Source organism: Emydura macquarii, unplaced genomic scaffold (assembly GCF_026122565.2).
Source record: "Emydura macquarii macquarii isolate MOO-44397 ecotype Brisbane River unplaced genomic scaffold, CSIRO-AGI_Emac_v2 contig_1305, whole genome shotgun sequence".
Lineage (NCBI taxonomy): Eukaryota > Metazoa > Chordata > Testudines > Chelidae > Emydura > Emydura macquarii.
This window is the reverse complement of record NW_027131442.1, coordinates 1,022,534-1,050,271: the sequence shown is the minus strand read 5'-3', so window position 1 is coordinate 1,050,271 and position 27,738 is coordinate 1,022,534. Positions and strand designations below refer to the sequence as shown.

Genomic DNA, 27,738 nt, shown 5'->3' with positions numbered 1-27,738 from the left:
CAGCACCATAGAGCTGTAAAACCCTTCATGGTGCATAGCACAGTGCAGCTGGAGAGATAGGGAGTTGGGCAAGCCTCCAATAGCAGCAATATACTTGCTCAGCTGTGAAGTCAGGGCTTCAGGGTCAGTGACTATGGGAATCACTAGCACTTTCTCCCACTCTGGAGGGCCAGAGCTCTGACCCCACTCGGCTCCTGGCAGTCTAGGGAGGGGGTTGAGATCTCAGCTCCCCTAGCAGTTCCCTAAAGGTGAGTCCAGGTGGGAGATAGGCTGCATTAGCCCCTCTCCACTCACAAGGTGGCTATTTTGCCTTTGTGAGGAGTAAGTTTGGTCCCCTCCTTACAAGGCAACCCCCACATTCAGGGCAGATTCCTTTCCTCCCTCCTATCATCAAAGTTGCTGAGTAGTGGCTGGTCCTGCAGAGCGAGATTCTCTCACTGGGTGAAAGTCCATGGCTGAGTCCCCTTTTCCCCCAATGACTAACCTTGAAACTTTGATTTTACAGCTCTTAGTGACTATTAGCTATTGTAGGAATTATGCCCAACTCTCTAGCTCTTCCCTTTGCTGAACAGGGAAAGGAAGTGGAAGAGAGACACTTTGGGAGGGGAACAATTTGGGGGAGGGAACTGAAGAGGAGGATGGGGTTGTGAACTAGGAGGAGGAAAGGGAGAGAGAAGTAGAGAGAAAAGGCAGATATGGGGGGGGGGGGGGTAAACACTTATAATTTTGGAATGGCTCTTCCATCTCCAAGAACAAGAAACTCTTCCCCTCAAGAAAGTGAAAGTAAAGCCCCATTCAAGTTTTTTGAGGAGGAGGAGTAAGAAGAACAGCCAGGGTGACCCATTCAGCCTTTGTCACTGGGTCCCCCAGTCACCTCACTTTGCATGAGAAATGCCCAAGTAGTGACTGAACCCAAAAACCCATAATATGAACATAGAAATCTGGACCTTTGCAAGGTAGGAGAGGCCATGCAGAGCTGCAGGAGTGTGTCTGGGACAGAGGAACTTCACCATCCAGCAGGAAAGCTGCACCTTTCATGCCATCTCCTCTCCTTCTTGCAATGCCAATGAAGCAAGTAACCTTAGTCTTCCAGCAGGGAGATGTACTGTTCCTGAGCCAGAGGGGAATGAATGGCAGACTCTCCCTGTTGGGCATTCCAGTACAGAGGGCAGATTCCAATCCAAGCAGGGAGGGAAGTGGACTCCCTCTCCTGAACATTTCAGGAGGAGGCACTCAAGTTCTTCGAGATGGGTCCCTGTGGGTGCTCCACTTCAGGTGATGGTGCATCCCTGTGCCTTTGATTGGAGAATTTCAGCAACAGTGCTCATCTGAGTTGCACATACACTGTCCTAGTCTCGCACTGTTGTCGGCGCCTTATCGAGCACGTGACCCGACCCTCCTCAGTTCCTTTTCTATTGTAGAGTCCGGATATTCAACTCCGAAGTAGAGGGGAGGAGGGTGGGTAGCAGAGCACCCACAGGAACACCCATCTTGAAGAACCTTGGTTACTGCACAGAGTGAGCAGCCTTCTCTTCTTCGAGGAGTGTCCTTGTGGGAGCTCCACTTCAGATGACTGTTGAGCAGTGCCCCACATTAGATGGAAGGGGCTTCGGAGTTGCCTGTATAAGTGATAACACAATAAGACCTAGCAATGAGTCCGATCTTGAACTCTGGTTGATTGCGTAGTTGTTTTGTAAATGTGTGTGTGAAGGTCCAAGCAGCTGCTCCACATATGTCCATGATATGTACATTGTTTAGAAAGGTTACTGAAGTTGAAAAGGATCAGGTAGAGTAAATTTGGATCCTCAATGAGGATTGTAAGTTCTTTTGTTGATACCGGAGGTTGATGCGGAGGTGGATGCATCCAAAGATCCATTTAGATAGACTTGGTGTGGAGATAGCGGACATTCCATAGTGGAAATTAAAAGCCTCGGAGATTTTCTGAAAGGCTTAGTTCTGTCAAGATAGAACTCTAGTGCGCACCTGATGTCTAGTGTATGTAGTACCGAGTCCTGTGCACTACCATGAGGTTTGGAAAAGAATGAGGGAAGATGGATTGGTTGATTTTATGTGGAAAGAGGAAGATACTTTAGGTAGAAATGTTGGGTGACATCTTAGGGTGACCTTATCCTTGAAAAATGGTGTAAGGGGGGTGTGCCATCAGGGCCCCTAACTTGCCCACTTGACAGGCTGATGTGAGAGCAACTAAGAATGCCAGCTTCATTGATAGATGCGTCAGAGAGCATGTTGCTTAAAGGTTCAAATCAGGGACTGGGGAGGCAGCGTAGCACTAAATTCAAATCCCAAGATGGAACAGGTACACATACTTCAGGATTAAACATTCCTGTTACCCTTAAGGAAACATCTAGTAAGTGGATGGGCAAATATTGATGTCCCATCGATCTTATGGTGAAAAATGGTGAAAGCCATGAGATGTACTCTGATCAAACTAATGGATGTATTTAGTCCCAAGATATAGTCCAATCCCAAGGATAGGGGTACAGAAATGGCCCTAATTTGTTTGTTTTGATACCATATGTTGAACCTCTTTCATTTGTGAAGGTAAGTATTGCAGGTGGTTGTCCTTCTAATGTTTAGTAATTCTGTATGTGTTTAACCTGTTCCGAAAAAGCTGGTTTGTCGTGATGGAATCATGTAGTAGCCATGCTCTCAGGTGAAGCTTCTCCAAGTTTGGGTGGCAGACCTGTCTGGCGTCCTGTGATAGAAGGTCTAGCAGAAATGGAAGAGTGTGTGGTACGCATACCACCATCTGCATTAGGTACAAGTACCAAGTCGGTCTGGGCCACGTTGGAGCTAGCAATTCGACTTTGGCCTTGTTGGAAGGTATTTTGTGTATGACCCTCAATAACAGGAGGACCGGGCAGAAGGCGTATAACAGAGGTGCATCCCATTTGAGAAGGAAGGAATCCACAAAGGGATTGGGCCCCAAACCTTCTCTCAGACAGAATTGTGGGTATTTGTAGTTCTGGGATGTCACAAAGAAGTCGATGGATGGGTGACCACAGTGTTTGAATATGCTCTGTAGGACTCTGTTTAGTTCCCACTCGTGATTCTGAGAAAATTGTTGGCTTAGTATATCTGCTGTAGTATTTTGACAACCTGGGAGGTACGAGGCTGAGATGCTGACACTGTGCCAGATATACCAGTTCCATAGTTTCACAGCTTCAGTGCAAAGGGAATGCAATCATGCCCCTCCCTGTCAGTTTATACAAAACATGCAGGTAATATTGTCCATCGTTACCCATATAGTCTCGTTCCTGATAGTGGCAGGAAGTGCAAGCACGCACTGCGAACAGCATGCAGATCCTAGAGATTTACATATAACAGTGTCTTGGAGGGAGAACACCTCCCCTGAATTGTGTGGTGCTGTAGATAGGCTCCTCAGACTATCAAGGAGGCATCGGTTGAGTATCACTGATGGAGTCTGTGAAAAGGATTCCCAGGCACATGTTGTTGGGTTGCATCCACCAGCGTATAGCGTCTTTGACTTTGATCAGCATTGCAAGGCGGCTGTTGAGGCTGTGTTTGTGTGGTATGTGGATGGTTCTTAGCCAGCCCTGAAGGCACTGCATGCTGTACCACAAATGTGGTTGCTGTCATATGGCCGAATAGTTGGAGGCACGTTTGTGCCGATATGTGTGGATTGTTCCATGCCGAAGAGATGAGGTTGGTTATAATAAGGAAGGAACCTGTTAATTGGTAATAATGCTTTGGCCTCCAGAGAGAGTCGAGATGGGCCCCAATGAAATCCAACTTCTGTAGGGGGTATAGAGTTGATTTTTGTACATTTAGCTGCAAACCCAGCCACAGGAAGAGGGTGAGCGTCCTGTGAGTAACGTCGAGGGCATCTGTCCGAGTGGGGGCTTTTAGCAGACAATCATCCAGATAGAGGAATATTATTATCCCCTTTCTGTGAATTTGTGCTGCCACCACTGTGAGAATTTTGGAGTACACTCGCCGCGCTGTTGAGAGCGCAAAAGGCAAAGATATTGGTAATGGTCTGTTCTCATAGTAAATCTGAGAAAACTCCTGTGGGTGGGGTGAACAGTTATGTGGAAATAGGCATCTTGGAGGTCAAGGGCTGAGAACCAATCCCCTTGTCCAGTCCCCTTGTTCCTGGTATTATCGTTACTAGTTTGACCATCCTGAACCGCTGGAGCCTTACGAATTTTTCGAGCTCTCTGTGATCTAGCCTAGGCCTCCATCCTCTGTTCTTTCTCTCGATTAAGCAGCAGTGGAAGTAAAAACCCCTCCTTCTGTGTTGTGATGGCACCTGTTCCACAGCACCCATATATAGAAGGTGGTTCACTTCTTGCTGTAGAAATGTTCATGAGAAGGATCCCTGAAGAGGGACAGGGAGGGAGGTGGTTAGGGGGGATGGAGGTAAATGGGATTGAGTAGACTGTGTGGATTAATTTCTAGGACCCATTTGTCTGTGGTGATGGAAGTTCATGCTGAATAGAAAGGGGTCAAATGATGTCCAAAATGGGGGATGGTGGGTGGTGTCAGCACTGATGGATGGGGGAGGTCACTCAGGCTTTTGACCAAACCTTCAAAATTGTTGTTTCACAGAGAATGGTTGAGATACTGATGACTGAGGTGGAGGCGACTGGTGCCTTGGAGGTCTCTGTCTCATAGTGTCTCTGTTTTTGAGCATATGGGGTGGATCTTATGTGCTGGGGGGGAGAATATCTACCCTGTTTTCTTTTGGTTGCAGGTGTGTATATCCCCAAGGTGCAGAGAGTGGCTTAAGAAACCTTCAGGGTGTGGAGAGCTTTGTCTTCAAAGCAATCAGTTTCTTGCCATCAAAAGGGATGTCCTCCACTGTGGACTGTACTCCAGAGAAGCCAGAGAGATGAAACCATGACACTTGGCGCATAACAACAGAGGTGGCCGTGGAGCATGTAGAGAAGTTCTGGCCAGAAGCTGACCCACAGCTAGGATGGATTTGAACTGGTCCCGTTTCCTCTTCTGGGATATCATTAATAAATTCTGTAAGTTTGGAGTAGTGTACATGGTTGTATTTAGCCATCAATGCTGTATAATAGTTGGCAATTCGAAATTGCATAGTTGCCCATGAGTAGCCTTTGTGGCCAAAAAGGTCTAGTTGTTTCCACTCCTTGTCATACGAGGTGGATCTACATTGATGTTGTCTACCATGCTGGTTGACTGCAACGACAACTAAAGATTCAGTGCAGGGGGGGAAAATAAAAAGTCCGTCCTTTTTGAGGGGACATAATACTCATCAGCTCTCTTGCAGGTGGGCGGTATTGTTGCCAGTGTCTGCCATATATATTTGGCTGGTTCCATGAGTACATCCATTTATTGGAATCACTATTTTTGAAGCCAATGAGGTTTCCAGAATGTCCAGCAACTTATGTTGGGACTCTGGGACCTCCTCTACAGGGATCTCTAGACAGTCTGCAACTGTTTTGAAGAGCTCCTGAAAATGTTGAAGTCGTTTGCAGCTGTGGGTTGTGGAGGCATTCTGGCCTCGTCTTGGGAAGAGAAGGAAATATTGGCTGGTGGTGTTGTGTCGTGTTTCAGGACCTCCTCCTGCTCTTCAAAGCTTTCTTCAGGGGGCTCTGATGGTGCAGCCACAGAGGATGGTGGGGGAGATCTAATCCTTTTCCTGTAGGGACTCAGGGGCTTGGGATATTGCCTCCTGTATGCAGCCCAGGGATCTCAATAAGGCCACTGTGTGGGGAACAGCATAAGTGGAGGCATCCATAGGTGACCATACCGGGTCTGGGTTTTAGGTCCGTGATGAGGTCTCGACCATACAGATGGTCCTATGGTTGCAGTCAGAGAGGAGAAGAGTGGAGCGATGAGAAAATATCCTCCTCTTCATTATCTTTCTTCTCGCTGGAAAACAGAGGGGCCAGCAGAAAAGCAGGTTGGCCTGGTACCGTGCGTACCAGGATACATCAATGCCAAAGAGTGGAGATTCCAGCATCGATGAGACAAGTAAGCCCTTGTGCTGCAGGAAATGGCGCGGTGCTGATGGTTTTGGCCCTGAAGTGGTCAGTGTCAATGACGCCATTGCAGCTGCAGATGTCGGTGTCGACATCTGGGTGCTCTGTGTTATCAGAACAGGTGGTGGTGCCACAGCCTGCGGGGATGGTCTCAGTGCTGTGTCTTTAAGCAGTTCCATCAGTGCCACAATGGAGGAGATGGGCTTTTGTTTGCCTCTCAACTCCAAGCCTGCCCTTCTGGGGTCAGCAGTTGTCAGTGCCAGCCGTGCTAGAGGATCCTGGTGCCTCACATGTACTCAGCCACAGTACAGTTGGTACCGAGGATAAAGAATGAGCCAGAGACTGTTCCTTTTTCGGTGGCTCTTTTGAAAGAGAAGTTACTGCTCTTTTCCTTGTTGCTTTTTTGGAGGAATGAACCTTCCTCTGTAAAGATAGTGAAATCTCTGGAGAATGCTTTCCGAAGGGGGTCTGCTGGCCAGGATCGGATGCCGGGCGCAGAGACTTTTCCATAAGAATAAGTTTGAGACGCAGGTCTCTGTCCTTCCTGGCGCGAATCTTTAAGTTGCTGCAATGAAAACACTTTTGTGGAATATGTGTCTCACCTAAACATCTGATACACTGAGAGTGATCATCCCATAATCGATCATATCCAAGCAGGGAAGGCAGCACTTGAAGTCCAGTGAACCAGACATTGCTCAAACTATGGCAGTTCAGCCCTGAGAGCGAACATGAACTATTATAAGGGTAGGAAAATAAATTAATTCTATTTTTTTTTTTTTAAAGAAAAATAAACAGGGAAGAAAAGGGTAAGTAAATGTAACTAGTAAACTAATAATTACTCTAACAAACTAGTCTACACACTAAATAAAGTTACCAGCTTTCACACTGCTGGGAGCTCCATCTCAGGCTTAGGACGGCTGAGAAGGAACTGAGGAGGTTCAGGTCACACATGCTCAATAAGGCGCTGTCAACGGCACGAGATGGGGACAGCGCATGCTCGACCCAGATGAGCACTGCTGCTGAAATTCTCCAATTAAAAGGCGCAGGGATGCACCATCACCTGAAGTGGAGCACTACCGGGACACTCCTCAAAGAAGAACAAGCACTTTAGTGGGGAACATTTTTATTCCATTCCAAGGGAATTTTGAGTGTTCAGAGTCTCTCTAACACGTTCTTCTCCATGTAGTTCAGAGAAAGACTGGTCCCAGAAAAAAGGAAAGCTCTCCAATCTCCCCTACCTGCCCTGGGGAAAGTCTTCAGCCACCCATATCAGGTCTAGTTATAGCCCACCAGGCAGGCAAGCTGGCACTGCCAAAGATCATTTGGTACACAGTGAACTTTATACCAAGAATGGCAGACCAGGGATTCAAAGTCATTCCAGCCTGGGATTTCAGAGCAGGAGTTTAGGAACTGAACCAAAGGTCAGAGATACCCAGATTCCACAAGGAGAAAAAAATTCTCTTCCAGATCTGTAGGATCCACACCCCAGGGGATCAGTTGTAGGATTAGAGTTCCCAGACTCCAACCACAGCGAGATCTTCCAGCTCCCAAGCACAGAACCAGTGACCAGCATACTAGTGACACAAGTCACACCTTCGTGCCACCCATGGGCAGTGGAAGCTACACTACAGTTCACTAATGTCATAAGGAGTTACACACTCAGCCTCTGAGTGCAGTGGGAGCCATGCCCCAGGGCACCAGTGTCAGCATTCACAAGACCAGCCTTTATGAGGTGGAACTTGCACACCAGTGTGCTAGTACCAGGATACACATTACCAGCCTTGAAGTGCTTTGGGTGCATGGAATCCACTATTCCAGGAAATGTGAAGCCTGACACTAGTACACTTTGATGCGTAGATACTACCAGCTAATTGTTCCAGCCTTCACCTTCCAAACAAAGATTCGCATGGCAGACATTAGTGCCAAGATTCACATTCCCAGTTTCCCAGCACAATGAGAGATTTCCTCAAGGACAGCAGTGCCAGGATCGATATTCCAAGCACTGGAGAGAAGAAAGTTCTAGGCCAGTACCATTTGCTCCTCACACAGCAGAGGCCCAGACTGATCCTGGAAGGAAGCCTCATTATCTGAAATTAGAAAGGGCAATGCTGCCTGCCTTTCATTCTCCTAGCCAGACTGGATTTCCCACACTGAGCCACAACATGCCCAGAGACACACAACCAGGATAGTGAATGCTTCTAGGCTCCTTTAGCACGCACCAAACCAGGGGAGGTGGAGGTCTCCACATAGCAGCCATAGTGACTATCTGAATCCCAAAGAACCCCACTAGGTTTGCTCTCTAAGTTTAGAGAGAAAGCAGTTGATTTCCAGAGAGCTGTTGAGGCTCGTCTTTCCACTGTAGATAACAACAGAGTGCTTGGCAACTCAACAGTTCCAGCCTGCGAGGCAAACTTAGTCACACCTTGGGAGCTGAGGGGCATAGAGGGTTTCTCTGCTAGTCACACTGGAAGAAACCAATTACTCCATAGCCTACGATCTTTAATGCAGCCAGAATTTCCTCTCCCCACAAAGACAGCAGTTACAGCACAGGCTCAATCCCACCCTCCAAGCCCTCTCCTCTTCCTCTTCTAGTGGCTATTTCACTTTCCCCTGGGAGACAGTTACTCCACAAGAAACAACCTGCACTTCTGACTCTGGTGCTGAACTCCGACCTTTCCCTCTGTATGGATTAAGAGCAGATGTTGCTGGCATTATCACATTCACCTGGCTGAACTGTTATTTGGGGGGAGAACAGAGGGGGGAGAAACAGGGCAGAGATCACAGCCTTTCCAGTTTCTCTCTAAAGCCTCATTGCAAATAACCCTCCAGTTCCATGTGGGTGGAACCATTTTGTCATGACTGCAAGGGGTGTAATGCAGTTAGGACCCTCTGCTTAGCCTGGCTGTGACAGACCCAATGGGAGGCCTGATACCAAACCACATCCTACTTCAAACCCAATTCCAGGCAAATCTGATTACTGTGTTTCTACTCCACCCTTCCTGCTTTACTTTTACTATTGCCCACCCACCCTTGTGGGGCAGGAGCAAGTTCTCATTTCTTCCCCTGGAAAAGGAAGTTAAATTTCCATGGCCCATTCAGTCCTTGGATTCTCAGCTGAGACTGACAAACGGAAAAATCAATGCCAGTGGTTTTTGTGATATGGACTCATGTGACTGTAGGAGACTGAGCCTTCTCAGTAATCAGGCAAACTCAAAGAACTCAAGAGAGATCAGAGTGACCATAAATCTCAGCACCTTCAGAACAAGATAAAAGATCCATTACAATCCAGCCTGCCCAAATTAATGCCACCAAAATGCCCCCAACAAAGTGAAAAACAGATGTGCATATTCACTTTAACAAATATAAGGCATTCAAGTGGCATAGGAATAGGCTTATTGTAAAGAAAGATCCAACACAATCCCTGCACCCCACACACCCTTCAACTCATTTCAAATAGGAACCAAATCGCTGTGAGCCAATGAATTTCCATCACTTCTGATCTGGGACAGGTTGAGCTCGGGACCAAGAGGCAGGGCAGAGAATCCATACCCCAGTCATCATCCCTCTGACTGAAATGAAGCAAGCTGAAAACTCAGATCCATGCTTGCATTTGGATGGTGCTTTTTTGTCTGCAGAATGCCCATAAGGAAAAGGATTGGGGTGACTGAGGGAGGATGGGGAATAAGGTGTTAGCATCCACAGGCTGCTTTTTGGATACAGACTAAAACATAAGAAATGGCAGCTTGTTTGGGGAAGTGGGCAATTTAACTGGCTAAATCAGGGAGCCAGACAGAGGGTAGTTAGGAATTCTGGGATGAATTCGCACAAAGGGACAAATCACAGCTGGACATTAAGAAACCTCTGTGAAAGGTGACATTATATAGATGGCCAAATTGTCTTCAAAGGGGAAAGACACTGAAAACTAGACTTATTGAAACTCAGGGAAGCAGGGACCCTAATCTGCATTGTGTGTGAAGGGAGGGGAGAGAGAAATGGATAAGAGGACCCCAAAGGGCTTTCTTTGTCCTAAATGATAGGAAATGTTCAGAAGACCCCAATACAAATTCACAGCTTCTTCCCCCTTCCAAGAGGAAAATGGGGAACATGCCCCATCTCCTTTATTCTCACTCAAGCCAATATTGTTTGCTCAGCCTCTCCCCAACAGTGACCGACAGCCCTAATTAGTTTAAACCATATTATGTGATTTGATGCCTCTCCTAATTAAGTCCATAAATTAAAATGGACTTCTTGGCTTAGGTGTGTAATTCCTAGGTCAGGTCTTGGATGGACCAATGGGCAGCACAGCTTACATACTGGAAAGATGCAGTGAAGGATCCACACGGGCCACACAATTATGAAGTCTCCAAAGACAGCCTGTAGACAGAGTAAACAGAAACCCAGGCACCGGTCCGATTCTCACACCCCATTGCTGAGGAATGTTATCACGGGCCAACGAGAGGCCTGGAAGTCTTTACATGGAACCTACTTCTTTCTCCTCATCTCTTTTCTGTTTATTTAACTTTGTGTAACTATGTGTGTTGTGTTTTCCAAATCAAATGCTTTAGGGACCAATGCCAGCAGCACAGCTCTTGTAAGCAACCCTGCAGTAAACGAGACAGCCCTAGTGAGCAATCCTACTGAGGCAGTTTTGGGCTGGGCTGCTCCTGTACCTGGCCATTGGCTGTGGTGGGAGCAGACAAACATACCAGGCTTGCACCAGTATCACCTGACTGCTGCTGTCACTGCCCAGGGAAATCAGAAGGGGTGTGGCCTGTTTATAGCCACAAACCAGGGAGCTTACAAGTGACAGAGGGAAAATACAAGGAAAATTATTCAATTTCAAGAATTGTTATCAAGTGAAAGTAAAATCAGATTTGCAGCTTTATGTTCCTTTCCACCCCACTCCCACTGCTTTAGAAGCCACTCAAGCAGCTGTGTAAAAAAAGGTGCAAGAGGAGACTCAGTCTCAGAAGGAAACAATACAACATAGCCCTCAATAATCTAACTGGTAATGCACTGTTTTGGCCTTTCTAGGTTGTGCTGCTGGCCTGGCGGTGCTTTGAGTTTTACTTCGACGCTGTAAAGTAGGCTAAACAACTTGAACTGACCTACAATTAAGTGACTCTGCCCAGGCATTTCCATCCTAAACAAACCTGTTCAACAGTGCAGGTGTTTAAGTAATCGCAACAAGGCTTTGCAGCTTGCAGCCCTGGGATGAGATCTAAGGGGAGGGGTGAGCTCACCCTTCTACTTGGTGATTTTTCACAACTGTCCAGCTGCTGGCTCACAGATTGGGGGGGGGTGTGTGTGTGTGTGTGTGTGTGTGTGTGGGGGGGGGGGGGGGGGACGACGACGACGACGACGACGGACGGACGACTGCCCCCTTTTCTCCTCTATTTATACCCTTCTGTACCACTGTGAGATGTTGCATATCACAATGAATGCATAACAGGCTGTGCATCTTATCCCAGCATGGAAATGCCATGAATGACAGCTCATGGAGCAAGGGACAAATCTGGGGTGCAACCCCCAAATCTTTCCCCTTTGCACACACTGCTACATGACCAGGCTGGCACCATTAATCAATTTACTTCTCAGGGGGATGATATTTTACAGCCCAAAATGGCAAGATGATGTCTTCCTTTCACTTATCAGCACCTGAGTCCAAGTGAAGACTAAAGCATGTCTGATAAAATAGATGCCTGTGTCCCTGAGCTGGAAATTTTGAGGGCTACGGGACACAATGTCAGTGCTCCCCAGTGTGATTTGGGGTGAATCAAACCAGCCCTTCTGATCTAGATACATTACCCTCCAATACTCTCCAACTGCTCTTTCAACTCTGCAACTTTATATGATGAAATAGCAAGGGGAAAAAAATACATGCCCTGCCTCTCTCTTTCCACTCCCCCGTTGAACAAATCAACATCTACCATCTCATATAAGGTGTTTCCCACAGCACTCATCAACCCCTATGCCAACCAATATTAGTTGCTCCTCCATTTCAAAGCTAGGGTTCAGACAACACCACTCAGTGGATAAAATTCTTGCCCAAGGCCTAATAAAAGACTTTCAGAAATGGCAAGACAATTCATGAACTGAGCGAAGTGGACTTCTCAGCTGCCCCTCTGTTCCCAGAGGCAAGAGCACTTTGCAGCATCCCACTCATTCCATCTGGTAGATGTGCAACAGAGCAGCTAGTGTTTGAGAAGCACCGAGGAGAGACCCCTAAAAAGGAAGTGCAGCATCCAGACAGGCAGGGAGGGGAAGAAGAGCTTGACTGACAGTTGACTCCACCGGAGTTGGGTAGGTTCTGAAGGGAAACTTCTCTTCTGCATCAGTCTTGGTTGGTCTATATTTGGTACGTTTGAGCTCTGTCTATCCTGAGTATTTGATTAATCTTTACTCAGTGGCTGAAGCTTCATAACCACTTCCCCCACTCCACAGATGTTGAAGGAGAGAAGAAGCCATTCTCAAACCTCAGCAAGATTAAAGCCACAGATGGGGCCAGGTGGCCAACCAGAGGGAGGCTCAATTAAAGTCCACCCTGGAAAAAGGGGACATCTGAGCACTCAACGCACTTTCATCTTCTCCTCTGCAATGAGACTGAGCCCTAACACTAGTAAGATTTCACTTCACACCAAAAATCAGGATATTTCTCATACTGGGATAATTCTAACATTTCCAGAATCCAACACACATGGTTACCAGCAGGCACTGGAGGGAAAACCTAATGGTGGTTTGAAGAAGTATGGGGACTTCAACAAAGAGGCAACATCTCATTGCTTTGACCATGAACCTCTCCAGCATACAGATCATTCCCACTCCCTGTGCTAGCTTTAATCCCTCAGAAGTCACATATGTACTGCTATTTTACTGAATGGAGTTAGGGAGACTATTATTCACTGTGCTCTGGGGTTCCTGCATACCCTAGTATTTAGCAGAGCCACAGCCACACCCTGTATGCAGTGTATAATATGCACTGAGTCTTAAAGATCAAGGGCACCTGAGCTACTCAGTGCATTGCTGGTTCTAGCTCACATAGCTCTAAATCAAGACACTCTTCCAGCAATGGGGGATGAGATGGGAACAGCAAAAATTCACATAAGCTGCATCCTTCCCAGGCCTTGAGGTCTTACTTTCTCTGCCTGCCACTGAATCCAGAACTTGCTCAGCTCTGCCCCAAATGAAGATGAAAAAGAAAACTACTTATCCCACCAGAAAAAAGAGGTTGAAGCACAGCACAATCCAAAAGCCCCTCAAAGCTGAGGGGTGAACATGGGGCATGATTCTCCCATAACATCATACCTGGTACAGTCATCCCCTAGCCCCGACACATCAACTAGCACTATTATATCTCAATGCTTTCCCATACCCATGCCCACCAGCATCCAGCATGGTTAGCTACCACATCCAGCATGATTAGCTTACTCACCAGCTCCTGGCATGGTTATTCCCCAATCAAGTCCCTTTCCAGAGATACAGAACCCCTCACACCACCCTAGGGTAAAATCTGAGATTAACTGCAGCGAGTGAATCAGATAGGAAAGGACTGTGTAGAGGTCCAAGGACTTCTTGAACTTTCCCTTGTAGCTTCCAAGTCAATTCTGTCAACTTTTTAAATAATTATTTTACACACACACCCCCACCCACCATCCTACCCTGATCCAACAAACTGCTTCTGGCTTTGGTTATCCACAATACATAAAAATTCTTCCAGATTCATCTCAGATACAGAGGCCACATGGGGCCACTATTCACCCACAGGATGATTTGTGATAGGAACAGTGAGCTAAGGCTTGTGTGTTATTACAAATGTCCAAAGACAGCAAGAAGCAGAAAATTGTGGCTCAACAGCTACAAGGCACCTTGCTTTGGCAAATGGATAGGATTCAGTGTGTGCCATTTCCTCTGATTTCAGCTTGACTGGAAAAGCCCAATTAAAATATATCTGAACTCAGGAGGTGAGGGGGCTGGTCGGGGGCCCACTCAGACACTTAAAAGCACAATTGCAGAGCCCAGACTTTAGACTTGAAAAGGCAGCATCCCCTCCCATCTCTTTAGCAGGCTCCTGACAAAAAATTAACTCCTGTATGAAGTCACCCCACTTTAATCACTGCACTCAGTCATAGTAGAGTATGTAGCCAATTTGATATCTGAGCTAGTCCTAGGTCACTTGTCCGCATGCCCAGCTCCCCATACCTGGCAAGCTATCTGAACTCACGTGAAGGCAAAGAAGAGAGTGGTGGCTCCAACTAGGAAGATGGCAGCAGCTGAGACCGGGACGTATTTGCTGGGTTTGAACCTCTTTCCAGATGCTGCTGGCATGTTGGAGTTCTGGTGGGGGATCCGCCCTGCAGCATAGCCCAGGCCCAACTGGAGTCAGAATGGACACAAAAAGGGGGAGGAGACCTTCAAAAAAGAAGGGAGGAGGAGGGGGGCAGAGGGGAAAGAAGGAAGGGAGAAGTCTTGGGGGTAAAGCAGTTACCCAACTTCCTGAAATACACTTAGAGAAAGTTCCAAATGGAGCAGAACGGAGGAGGAATCAATCCAGAGGAAGGATCCACACCAATCCCTGAAGGGAGAGGCCCAAGAACATATCCAAGGGAGTCCACACTGCCCCCCTGAGAGTTTGGGGATGTAAGGAAAGAGATTTAAAAAAAAAAAAAAAATTAAAAATGGGAAACTGAATTCCAATTTAAACTACTGCTGGAACATGACAGTGGGAGCAGCCAAGGACTTTCTTGATCCGTGGAGGCAAAGAGATTTTATGGGTTAGGGTGGGGAAAGTGGCAAATGAACGATGCAGGACTCTATGGCACATGGAGGGAAGCCAAGCTGGGGAAGCCCTTTCCACCTTGGTGAATGCTCCAAGAAAGGTAGCCAACTCAGGAGCAAGCTGACATCAGATTTCTTTGAGTAAACCCCGAAACTGCAAGGAAGCCTCCTTTCCTTTTCCTTTTTAATCTGCTCCTAGTGTCCAGCAGTCCCTCCAGTCACTGCTCAAGGGGAGGGGGTTATCCTGAAACAATGTGCCTGTCTTCCTCAGACCGCTTGGCCCTCTCCTCCCCCTCGCCAGAGACAGTCGCAGAAACACCCTCTCTGATTTCACCAGGATCGGAGGTTGGCTAGCGGTGGTTGTTTAATTTTATTTATTTCTCTCTTGACGGCTAAAGCCGGGTAACAGCTGGTGCGAGGTTGAGCTGTAAATCCTTTTCTTTGAAAGGGGGGTTGGAGGGCGAGGTCAGTTGGTTTGTGTGTTTTCGTCCTCTTCTTATTTGTTCCCTTTTGTATGACACCCAAACTCTTCAACAGGTCTAGCTTCCACTCGGTTTTTATAAACAAAATTGAATTTCAAATCTTTTCTGTAGTGAGTCTCCACAAAATGCTTGGAGGAGTGGGGGAGGTGAGACTTGAAAGTTTTCAGACAACTTTGTTAACACTCCAGAATGCAACTGATAATTAAAACAATGCTGACTGGGTCCTTCTCATCCATGGCCTGGGGATCTCAGGCTGTTCCAAGCTGCTCCATTTTCACCTCCCTCCTCCATATAAAACTGTTCCTCAATCCATATTTGTTTTTAAAAAAAATCTATATAAAATAATTTAAAAACTTGACATCTGGAACTCCACTCTTTATCTAGAAAAAAACAAAAAATATTCAAATTAACAAGGGAAGTCAAGAAAAATAACCATTTAACAGATATTTAATACTAATAATGCATTTTGAGTCTTCAAGGTATTATATAAGTATTAGTTTCAAGAGGAAACCATGGTCTAGAGATCTTAAAACCAGTCTGGGGATCAGAGATGTTGAGTTCTCACCCAACTCTGACACAGACTCATTCTGTAGGCGTGGGCGAGTCACTTAACTTTTCTGAGACATCAGTTTCTACATGTGCAAAAATGGCATGATAGCTTATCTCTCAGTGAGAGTTGTGTGTTATTTTTAGTTAATAAACACTCACATTTTGGCCTTCAACATCACTTTCCATCCTCAAGGAACTTCACAATTGTCCACTAACTAACCAGTCTCAGGTATTACCCTCATCTTATTGTTACGAAAACTGAGGCTCAAAAGTTGAGCAACTTGTCCCAAACCACAGGAGTCAATGACAGAGCAGAAATTAGAACTCAGGCTTCTAGTCCTATGTTCATGTTTTTTCTAGAAATTACAATTTAAGGATCCCTAGCCCAAACTAGGGTCCTGCTCCCATGGAATGAAAGGGATAGATAATCAGAGGTTTGGATCCTTTGCTGGGAAGGCAGGGGGAAAATGGGAAACACCTCAAAGAATCTTATTGCCATCCTTCAAAGCTGGGCAAGAGATGCCCACAGAAAAACCCAGCCCTGTTGAACACATTTACACATGGCTACGTTGCATGAAGAGTGCAATTCTCATTAGAAAAGCCCTGATTAGTCTATTTAGCCTAGGAAAAGGAGGTCTGACCTATGATATAACTTGAGTGAAGGAGTCGGATTCCTTCTCCAACACATAAAATGCAGGAAAAACAAACTTCTCTCTGAAAATAAAAATCAGGAGGTAGCAACCCGCACAAGAAGTCGAAAGCCAGTGAACCCATCACAGCTCAGAAACAACCTAGGCAAAGATTATATTTCATTGATTATTGTTGTTATAACAACTCTGCTCAGTTCCAACTTTATTTGTAGTACATTCTCTACTCCACTGCCTCCATGTTTTATCATGAAGCCTTTATTATTACACTAGGTACCAAATTACAGACCTGTAACTATTTTCATTTTTCTATTTTAATTTTGCCATCTCTTTTACTTCTCTCAATCTCTTTTTTAGATGATTTTTAGTGATGACTAAATATGCCAGACTGACATTCCTAGGTCTTGAAAGAACTACAGCATGACATTAAGGATATATTCTAATTACTACAGTTAATTACAATACAGACTACAATCAGTTAAGTGTTAAAACAAAGCTTGAAATATCCACTCATTCAATCACCAGAGCAGAGTAAGAAACCTTTCTAAGTGAGGAAGGTCTCCGCTTTTGTTTCTGCGGAATCTAATCTTATATTTTAAGAATTTAAGTTTCTATCCTACATGATTGAAAGGAAACCTTTCCAAATGTGACTCTGCAGTGCTATGGTTTCTGAGTCTGCAGACAGCTCCAATTTCACTCTATTGCTGCTCTTGGCTATCCCAATCAGCAGTGGAGTGTAACTGACAAGACTGGTCATTTTCACATCAACTATGCAGAACTTCATGGGCAGAAGCATCTTGTCAATTTCATCACTCTGATGTTTCTGAGGGAAATTCTGAGCTGCAGTAGTGGCAAGTACTCAGTTTCCCCACAAGTGAGGAGAACCTAGAACACAGAGGGATAAAGCTTTACAAACGTGATCACTGTGCTGCTGTATTACAGAGCATGCAGAGAGACAACAGCTCTAGTATGAACTAACTCACAATCATCTTAGTGGCATGTTAACGCTGAAGTTTGAGGAGGACATCAATGCCAACATTTAAATTATGTCACTACTGACTGCCTTAGCAGAAACACTCAGCTAACATGCTTATCTACTGTAACAGGATAGTCCACCCATTTGAAAGGACGTTCGATTGAAATAAGATTGCAAGTTTTAAAGATGCAAACAAATAAGTGTACTATCAGACTTTGGGAGTTTATTTTGTTTGAGACCTTCAGCACAGACCTACATCCGCCTGCCCACAGCACAGAGTAATCACTGTTCTGCCTAGCCAAGATAGATATTTTCCAAGGTATCCTAATGTTCCCGCTGAAACTCAGGCTTTCTCGCATATTGTCTAGCTACCCACTCAACTAATCTTCTCTAATTGTCAGACCCCCTCCCCCCCCCCGGAGTAACTAAGGCCCGAGCTGACATGGTATACACTGCTCTCAAGCCTCCACCAAATTATGAGTGCACTGGGTCACAAGTTGTGTGTTTGTTGCCAGCAGCTGGAGCAATCTGCAATGCTCTAGATTTGGAAGAGCCCAGACTCCATTGCCAGCTCATCTCAGTACAGAAACAGACAGGTAGTGCAATGAGGAAGCTGGCCTGCAAGCTCCTCATTAGGGTAACGATGGGAGTGCTGAATGTCTCTACCAAGGAAGGAAGGAGGCTGAATGGATTAGCTCTCCTGAAGGTAACACTAGGGGAGGGAGGGATCTGGAAAGGTGAGGTGCAAACTCCTAATTCCCCACCCCCAATGACAAGTGACCTGCTCATTTCTCTGCTCCCAGATGCCTTGATCCAAGAACAAGTCCCCATCCCATAAAATGCCTTAATGTTCCTGTGCTCACTCAACCTTCCCCTCAGCTTCCAAAAGCTCCCTGCAACTCAAGAAGAGTCCCCAGTTAATCCCACCCCTGCACTAACTTGCTTTGGCAGACTGAGGGGGGGGAGGAACTCTCTTTGGAGTCTACCAATCTGATCATTGATCATCTACCAAAGTTGTTTGAGAGCAACATGCACTCCCACTTCAAGGCCTGCTCAGGCACCTTCTGCAGCTGCAAGAACACTTGTTCCTTCAACCCTAAGGGACAAACCTAGGAAACAGAATCCAGGTTGTTTGCATGCCCAAACCACACAGTAATAGGACTGACCATTAGTTAGTTGGGATTATTCAATCAGTAAGACATTTGCTGCTGCCCTTAAATGCAAGTGTAAAAGGTCACAGACATGGTCTGCCACCAGGTGGGGTATTTCTAGAATATTTGATTCCTGAAGAGAAGCTCACTTTAACATATTTTTGAATGACTCTCCTTGTAATTACATTGGTATCAATCGGTGCCAAGTGCAGACACAAGCTAAACAAAATATTTTTCAAACTCATCCCTCCAAAAATCCCATTGATTCGGTCTAATTCTACGATTCCCCTGATGCACTCAATTCCTCATGCCAACATTCTCCTCTCCCAAATCATTGTCTCTAAGGTCTCCTGTTTATCTACCACCAGCTCATTGCCTGTCCCCTCTTTCTCCCTTACTTTCAGCCATGCTCTCCTCTGTTCTTTTTGTATTCGCCTACAAAAGCTCACTTGTGCCCTGCTGCCTGCTAAAAATACCCTGCCTTTAGTCATGAGATGCTGAGCTCTCTACTCCTGCTCCCTATAATTCTCCCTTCCATTACCTCCAACACAATGTTATCCTCTCCACACCACTGAAACTGTCCTCATCGAGGGAGCTGACCACCTCTTCCACACTAAGACCAAGAAGCCTTTCTCTGCTCTTGCTACCTTTAGCACCATTGATCACTCTCTCCTACCCCTTCCTAGCAGATTTTCTGTTTTTCCTCTCATCCAGCTGACCCCAATTTCAGTGTCTGTTTGGTGGCTCCTTGTTATCTTGTCTCCCTCTCTCTGCTTATGACTCCAAGGATTCTGTCCCTTGCTTTCCTTTTCTTCCACTTCCACTTCCCTGGAGTCAGCCACCACCTAAGGATGATTTCCAAATTCACCCCTCACCACTTTGCCCAATCTCTCATCTCCAGCTGCTCTGACCGCCTCATCCAACCCAATCACTCAACACTGAGCATCCCATCTTCCCTTCCAATCCTTCTCCATTGCCTTCCCCCTTCTACCCTCAATGACAAATCCACTGTAATTGTTTCCCCAGCTCACCACCCAGCAGCATCTTCGACTCTTCCCTCCACACCCACATTCTCTCTATGTCCTGTATCTTCCTCTCTGATATCACCAGGATCTGCACTTTCCTTGCTAACCCCACTGCTCATGCCTTTCACCACATCTCATTCATCTCTCACCTCCATTTCTCCCATCTCTGACCTTTCTGCCTCTAGGCCTCCCCAAATGCCACAATTATTTCTCATCCTCCTTTCCACCTCATCAAATTCAAGCTCCCTTTCCTTATCTACAAAACCCAGCATGATCTCACACCTGCCTATAAACCTGCTTTAATTTTGTCCTCTTCTCATACCCACTTATTCCTGATAGCTCCTCCCAAACCTCTCTCAATCCTCCTCCTTTCATCATCTCTTCCTCCTCTCAGCTTTGGGTCTTACACTATACTTCCTCTTACATACCTAAACAGTCTCACTCTGTCTGCCAGAAGCCCTATCTCTCATCAAAATCCATTTCTCTGAAAAATCTTTCCCAGCATGCTTTCCTCCCCACAAGTCTTTCTTCCCCTTGCCTGAACTACTGCCCTGTATCTCATCAATCCTAGACTATCAGACCTATAGGGCAAGGAACATGATTTGCTCTATTCTTTGTAAAGAACAGTGCACATTCACAATGCTACAGAAACAATCTGTAATGATTTCACAACATTTCCTTACTTATTTCCAAGGTCACTGCTAATCATTGCAGTTTCTGTTTAAATCTCTGTAACACAACAGTATAGGCACTACAAGTTTCCCCATACACACCATGCTTCACCTTTGCCCAAAGGAGATCAGCTTAATGGGGAGGAGAGGGGAGTTCAGTCTCCATGACCAATTCCATAGTCTGCATTGTTTTGCCAAATACAGCGGTGGTTTGTGTGATGTAGTTATCTATCCCAATCCAAATTAAACAAAACCCAACTCAGTATATATGGCACAGTCCACTGAACAGCCAGCTCACTTAGATTAAAAGCTCTCTGGGGTAGGGACCATTTTTTTGTTCTGTGTTTGCACAGAATCTAGAACAATGGCGTCCTATACCCCATTCCTGATCCCCTCAACCATCGAGTCTGCCCTTGGTTAGTATAAACCTACAACTCATTTGGAGAAGTTAAACACCAATAATACACTCTTTTCACCATTCTATGCCTTTGTACTGCATGAAATGCCCGTTAAATTTCTTCCTTCCTCTTCCATTTCTGAATAGAAATACACTGGCCAGCCCAGGAGCTCAGCCCCTCCCTTCCACTGGACTCTGAATTGATAATTTTATAGTCACAACTGACCCTTCTCCATTTTTAAAATTCATCATCCAAACTTAAGAATGGCTGAGTTGGGAGATTTACATAGTATTTTTAAATAGGCCAATCCAGCTGCCAGTAACATAAAGCTGATCCAGAGCAGGAGTCTCACTCTTCACCAACAAAAGAAGCACATCACTTCCCTCTACAACCACGTCTGGTTTCCAGCCTGGAGAGATGCCGATGGGATCTGAAAGGCATTCCAGCCAGCACCTCTCTGCGGGGAAGATCATCCATATGACACATAAGACAGTTGGGTTTCAGTTTTTACCAGAAAATTCCCAGCTTTTACAAAAGCTATTATTTGATTGATATATATATATATATATATATATATATATATATATATATATATATATATATATATATATATATATTTAACCAATATTCATCCGAAATTTGGACCACTCAAATACATGAAATTACTGATTATTTTAAGGAAATCCAATCCACTAGATGTAGATGTATTTATGTTAATAATAAATTAGTTTAAGTATAAATGCAAGGCTGTTCGTTAATGTAAGGCATAGTGGAAAATATGCAAAAACACACACGTGTGTGTACTACTAATGAGCAGTTCTTGAAAAACACCATAGCATTACACTGCTTTTACTTTCAATACAAGACTTTTCTCTATTTGTTGCTTTTTTCTGTCCCCCCCATCCCCTAATATTAACCTTGATATTACCCCCAAAAAAAGTGAAGTTAATATTTTGCACTGATTTTCAAGTTTTAAAATTTTTGTAACAAACACTGAGAAATTCCTGAGAAATTCTGAACAAAATAAAAGCTGAAAATGAAGGGCCTTAACACAGCATCTGGGTAGTGAGAGGCATCTTTTCATTAAGGACAAATATAACATTAGATAGATAATTTTAATCTGTAGTTTACATCTGAATCTAAAAGTTAAATGCAAAATGTATCCTGTATTAATGCAATTGTAGGGATGTACAGCTCAAAATCAGAGTCAGGAAATGAAAATATTAAGATTCCCAGAGCAACATTAACTTGTGTACACTGTTCATATGAAATATCTTATTTGTAATGAGGAAGCCTCCAGAGAGCCCAGTGAGAAATTAGGGTCCAATTGTGCTAGGCACTGTTCATAAATAACAAAAAAACAGTCATCGTATCAAAGATCTTATCAGTCAATTTTCTTCTCCTGTTTTTCTTCTTAAAGAGAATATGTAAAAAAAACACTGAATAGAAAATATTACACACAAGTTGTTAATGTTGCTAGGGGAGGGAGGGGGGGAGGGAAACGGGACTTTAACTTTTGCTTTTCCTTATTTGCAGTTCCTACTATGAGATGTAAACTTTGCATCAATGGTAGTTTTATGGATTTCATTTTCCAGATTTTTTTTTTAAAAGAGAAAAAAGAAAAGGAGGGGCAAAAGACTTACTCCAGAGGTAACAGGCACCAAATTGGTGCCTACTCAATACCTGTATGCTAGCTAGCTGCTACTACTACTAGTAAATACATGCAGCCCTGCTTTCCATCCATAGATCTCAAAGTGCTTTACAAAGGAGGGCAAGTATTATCCCCATTTCACAGATGAGAAACAAAAGTGAAGTGTCTTGCCCAAGGTGTTACAGTGACTCCAGTTGCAGAGTCAGGAATAAAACCCAGATCTCCTGCCTCAGTCCTATTTGCAAAACTGGACTGCCTGTCAGAAACACAAGTCACTGGCTGCAATAATGCACACACTTACTACACTTCCCTAGAGGTGTGAACTCCCAAAAACAGACCTTGTCCAGTTTAAGATTTAAAAGTGAGATGTTACACCTTCTAAAACTTTAGAAAATACAATTGCTTTGTCTTGAGTAGAGATTGAGATGGTATTACGAGATCCAACTAGATAACTCAACCTAACATCACACTTTTAAATTCTAGTTTAGACCTAGTTACATTTTGTATTCTAGAAAAATTCATTTTAGGCCAAGATTAAGCATGGAAAATTTCAGCCTAAAATGAAACAGGTTAGGAACATTAACCTGAGTGAAAACAGGAAAACTACAAACAATCATCTATAAGTAAAGACTGTAAATACCAAAAAAAAAAAAAAAAAAAAAAGGCCTTTATCCTTGAATCCGCAGGATAAGTGATAGGGTGGGACGGGGTGAGTGAAGTTTAATCTATTAAGATTTTATTTTGGGGTGCTTCTTTAAAGCAGGTATCAGAATACATAACATATCAGAAAGCAATCTGGGAGTTTATTTTTATATCTATCTATCTATCTATCTATATATATATATATATTATAATATAAAGAGCTTCACAACTCATGGGTAACTGTCATCCCAAACTCATGCCAATAAAACTTGGACCTTTGGTCTGACCTGATTCTCATATAAGATACATCTAGCCCACTATCCTGTCTTCCAACAGTGATTAATGCCAGATGCTTTAGATAGAATGAACAGAACAGGGCAATCATCAAGTTAGTCATTCCCTGTCATCCAATCCCAGCACCTGGCAGACAGAGGCTTAGCCACCTTGGTTTATAGAGATTGATGGACCTATCCTCCATTAATTTATCTAATTGTTTTTTGAACCTAGTTATAGTTTTGGACTTCACAACATCCCCCAGCAATGAGTTCCATAGGTTGACTGTATGTTTGTGAAGAAGTACTTCTGTTTGTTTTAAACATGCTGCCTATTAATTTCATCAAGTGACCCCTGGTTTTTGTGTTATATGAAGGGGTAAATAACACTTCCCTATTACTTTCTCCACACCATTCATGATTGTAATGAATCACATCCTCCTTTAGTCATCTCTTTTCCAAGATGAACAAACCCAAGTCTCTTTAATCTCTCCTCATATGGAAACTGCTCCATACCCCTAATCATTTTTGTTGCCATTCTCTATCTTTTTCAACTCTATAAATCTTTTTTGAGATAAGCAATCAGAACTTCATGCAGTATCCAAGGTGTGGGCGTACCATGGATTTATAAAGTGACATTATGATATTTTCTGTCTTATTTTCTATCCCTTTCCTAATGGTTCCCAACATGCTGTTAGCTTTTTTGACTGCTGCTGCCCACTGAGCGGATGTTTTCAGAGAACTATCCATGACTCTATGATCTCTTTCTTGTGTGTAATAGCTAATTTATACCCCATCATTTCACATGTATAATTGGGATTACGTTTCTCAAAGTGCATTACTTTGCATTTATCAACACTGAAATTCATCTGCCATTCTGTTGCTCTGTCACCACCACAAACACTGAGACTGAGATTGGAGACATATATGGGGAGGTGATTTGGATTTAGACAGGGCAGTATGTAATTTGGATTTACAGAAGGAAGGGGTGACATTGAGAGCAGGGCATAATTTAGAATTACAAAGGCAGGGTACAATATTCAGAGTGGGGCATAATTTGGATTTTACACATAGTTCCCTTGTGGGTAATTTTTCAGTTATTTTGTAAATGCCACCAAACAGCAACAGAAAACTGATTTGTCTGCCAGTTAGTTCATGGCCACATTTGATGGCATCAATAGTGCATGTTGAAAAATACATGCATGTGAGATTTATCCATCTGCACTCTCCCCATACTGCAGCATATGACAGAGGCTGTTCAGCGGGGTCTGGAAAGAAAACGTTGAGATGCTAGATTTTATTTTCAGTGATAGTGGGATATAATAGGCAGTGCACCTCAGCTCAGATGTTAATCTGTGACAAAAGACACTTTATTGTACAAAAATATCCCAATCACTAGGAAAAACTGCCTCAGTCATCTGAGATCCAACCTGTCCTGGGACAAGTAACTTTAAAAAAAATCCCCTGACCCCCACCAGCCCAGGTTTACAGGAAGGGGTCATTAGCCTGAGTTTATTAGAATGGGATGAATTGTAGGCTCCTTTTGCAGCTGTAATTGGAACCTATATTGGGGTAAAGAAATTTTGAAGTGGATACAACTGACATTTACTCAGGTAGATGAGTGGTAATTTTCCTGTATCTATGGGACCATAATACAGGGCAATTGTATTTGAGAAGTCTATTTTAGGTATTTATCTGGCCCCCATCACCATAGTATCTGAGTGCCTCACAATACGTCTGTGAGGTAGGAAAGTGCTAATATCCCATTTTACAGATGAGAACTGAAACACAGAGAGGTTAAGTGACTTGCTCATGGTCACGCAGGGAGTCTGTGATGGAGCTGATAACTGAACCTGGGTCTCCCAAATCCTAGGCTAGCACTCTTCCTTTTCATGCAATGAGCAGAGGGAATCCAAGAGAGGAAAAACAAGTTTCATGCAGGGGAGGCACTGTAATCAGTGGAAGGGAGAGAATTCAGGGAAATGGAGATTCCAAGAGTGGAAAATAGGACTTGCACATGAGAAGAAGTAGTGGTGAAGAAGGCTACCAAAGGAACCTGGCATATAATCCAGGGATGGAGGTAACAAGAGTTGAAATATAGATGGGGTGGAAACATAACTGGGTGCATTAGAATGAGAAGAGGGATGTAAGGCCAGGGAAATTAATAAATCAATAAGGGATCACAAGTGGGATCACAGTGGCAAAGGCAGACTCAAGAGAGAGTAAGAATCCACACCAGAGTAAACGGGGATGGGGAGGGAAGGTTACACGTGGGCGACATGGAAACAAACACAAAGAAGAAGGGCTGCATAGTGGGGAGTAAGGTGGCCCCTTAATGTATATGAGTACATGGGAGTGTCAGGGTGTCACAGCAGAGGAGGAGATCAAACAGGGGATCAGCAGGAAAGTCATAGTGGACAGCTGAGAGTATCACATGAGGGGGGATCCACACTAGGGAATAGTCACATACAGGATGTGCTGAGTGGGGAGAGGTCATATGGGAAAAAGAGTCTCTGTGGGGAAAAGGGATCACACATGAGGGGAGGGGACAAGCGGTCTCTGGATCACACATGAAGAAAAGGGTCCTGTGGGAGACCAGATATTGGGGGGGTAGGGGAACTGGGGAGAGAGTCATCTGTGGGGATCAGAGGTGCTGAGCAGGGAAGAGTCACTGTGGTGCACAGATCTGTGGAGGCAGGGATGCTGAAGGGGGAGTGGTCATCAGGACAAGGGTCTGTGGGTGCTGTGGGCATCTCTCGAGAGGGAGGGGTCTGTGGGTGATGATGGGGTATCTCCCTATGTGGGGGAAGGGCCCTGAAGGGCCCCACAGGGAGAGGCTTGTGGGTGCTAAAGGGGTGTCTCTCCAAGGGTGTCTCTCAAGGGATGTCTCTCTTGGAGGGGAGGGGCAGTGAAGGGCTGGGGATGCTGAAGGGAGAGTGGTCTGTGGGTGCTGTGTGGGGTCTCGGTAGGGGAGCAGCAGCATAGGGGTGCTGAGGGAGTGTTTATGAGGGAGGGACAGAGTGGGGGTGCTGAGGGGGAGGGGAAGGGCAGGTGCATGTCTGTGTGGGGAGGATATGAACGCTGAGGTGGTGTATGTGTGGGGAGGGTCAGTGTGGGGGTGGGGGCATCTGAGGAGGAGGATCTTTCTCTGAGGGGGCAGGGTATGTCTCCCTCCGAGGGAGTAGTAGTGGGGGGACAGGGGCACTAGAGAAGGAAGGGGTCTGTGGGTCGGGGGCGCTGAGGGGGGAAGATGTGTTTGGGGGAGAAGCGGTGTGGGGGCGGGGCGCTGAGGGGGAGGGGGTGTCGGGGGGGGGGAAGGAGGAAAAGGTCTGTGGGGGCGGGAAGGCTGGGGGAGGGGAGCTCGCTCTCTCTCTCGGGGCCAGGGCGTCCGATGCCGGGGGCGACTAGGCCCAACCTCCCCCAGGCGCCTTTCCCCGGCTCCCCGAGGTGAGTGAGGGGCCCCGGCTCCCCACCCTGTCCGTAGAGATGGGCCGGGCCCGCACTCACCTGCGCTGCGCCGCGCCGTCGCTCCCTCCGCCTCCGCCTGCGCCCGGCCCGGCTCCCCGTCCCCGTATGAGAGGCGCGTCCAGCAGCAGGGAGGAGGCGCGCGCTCCCGAGCTCATGCAGGCTCGCGCGCTGCGCTCGCCGGTTGGGTCCCAGGTCGCGCGCTCCGCCCTCTCCCCCAGCAGCCGGTGCCGCGTCGCGCGCTCGTCCGACTACTGCTGGTAACTGATTGGCTGGGGCGTTAGAGAGGGTGGGAGGGAGAGAGAGAGAGCGGAGCCCTTGCACATGCCCAGAGAGGCTGACACCCACGTCGTTGCTCTGCGCGTGCGCAACGTCATCCCGCAATCGGGGTGGGTGTGAAGGGACAGAGGAGCGGATCATTGAGCATGCGCTGAACAGCCCATCTCCCCAGACCCAATCTGTTCCAGCGGCCACATTCGTACCCAGCCTGGCTGATTGCCAACCTCGCTGTCCAGTCAGTGCTCCCCCCCCCGCATGTGGTAAAATGTGCACTACTAGTGGCTCAGCTGGGTTATCGCCTTTAAGGACTCAACCCTCTCGTTAAATGGATTATTGGAGGAGGGGTGCTTTATTTAAAAAAATGAGCAGAGGGGGAATGACCCCTCCCATCCAGTGTCTCCCTGGTATAGTACCTTCCCTCTCCTACTGTCTAGAGTGTGTGACCCCCCCCCCAGTGACTCCCTAATAATTCAAGCACCACCTGTGTGACACCCCCTCCCCCCATTCCATTGTCAGTGGTGTAGATGCCCTCCAGCCCACTGACACCATGATATAGCCCACCACAGGCCTGGTGTCTAGCAGCTATGACTCCTTCCCCCATCCCAGTCTCCAGAGGGTACTGCATGGGTTGTCTCCTTGTCCCCCATGCACAGGGTTATACACCAAGCATGATGCCAACCCACTCAGGTGAGCCGTAAAGAAAAACAGAAAGGAAGGAATAGCTCGAGCTATTCTCTGCAAACACCTGAGAACTGTTAA

General features: G+C 45.7%; 1 protein-coding gene across 1 annotated transcript in view; it reads right to left on the bottom strand.

The window, feature by feature from the left end:
- ZDHHC5 (zinc finger DHHC-type palmitoyltransferase 5) overlaps positions 1 to 26,910 on the bottom strand; it is a 44,424-nt gene extending 17,514 nt beyond the window's left edge. Inside the window, exons 1-2 of the mRNA XM_067550611.1 lie at positions 26,743 to 26,910; positions 14,218 to 15,633 (exon numbers count right to left, since the gene is read on the bottom strand). Of these exons, the coding sequence (XP_067406712.1) occupies positions 14,218 to 14,321 (104 nt within the window). The 5' untranslated portion in view covers positions 14,322 to 15,633; positions 26,743 to 26,910. The remainder of the gene's footprint in view (positions 1 to 14,217; positions 15,634 to 26,742) is intronic.
- Positions 26,911 to 27,738: the final 828 nt, after the last annotated feature.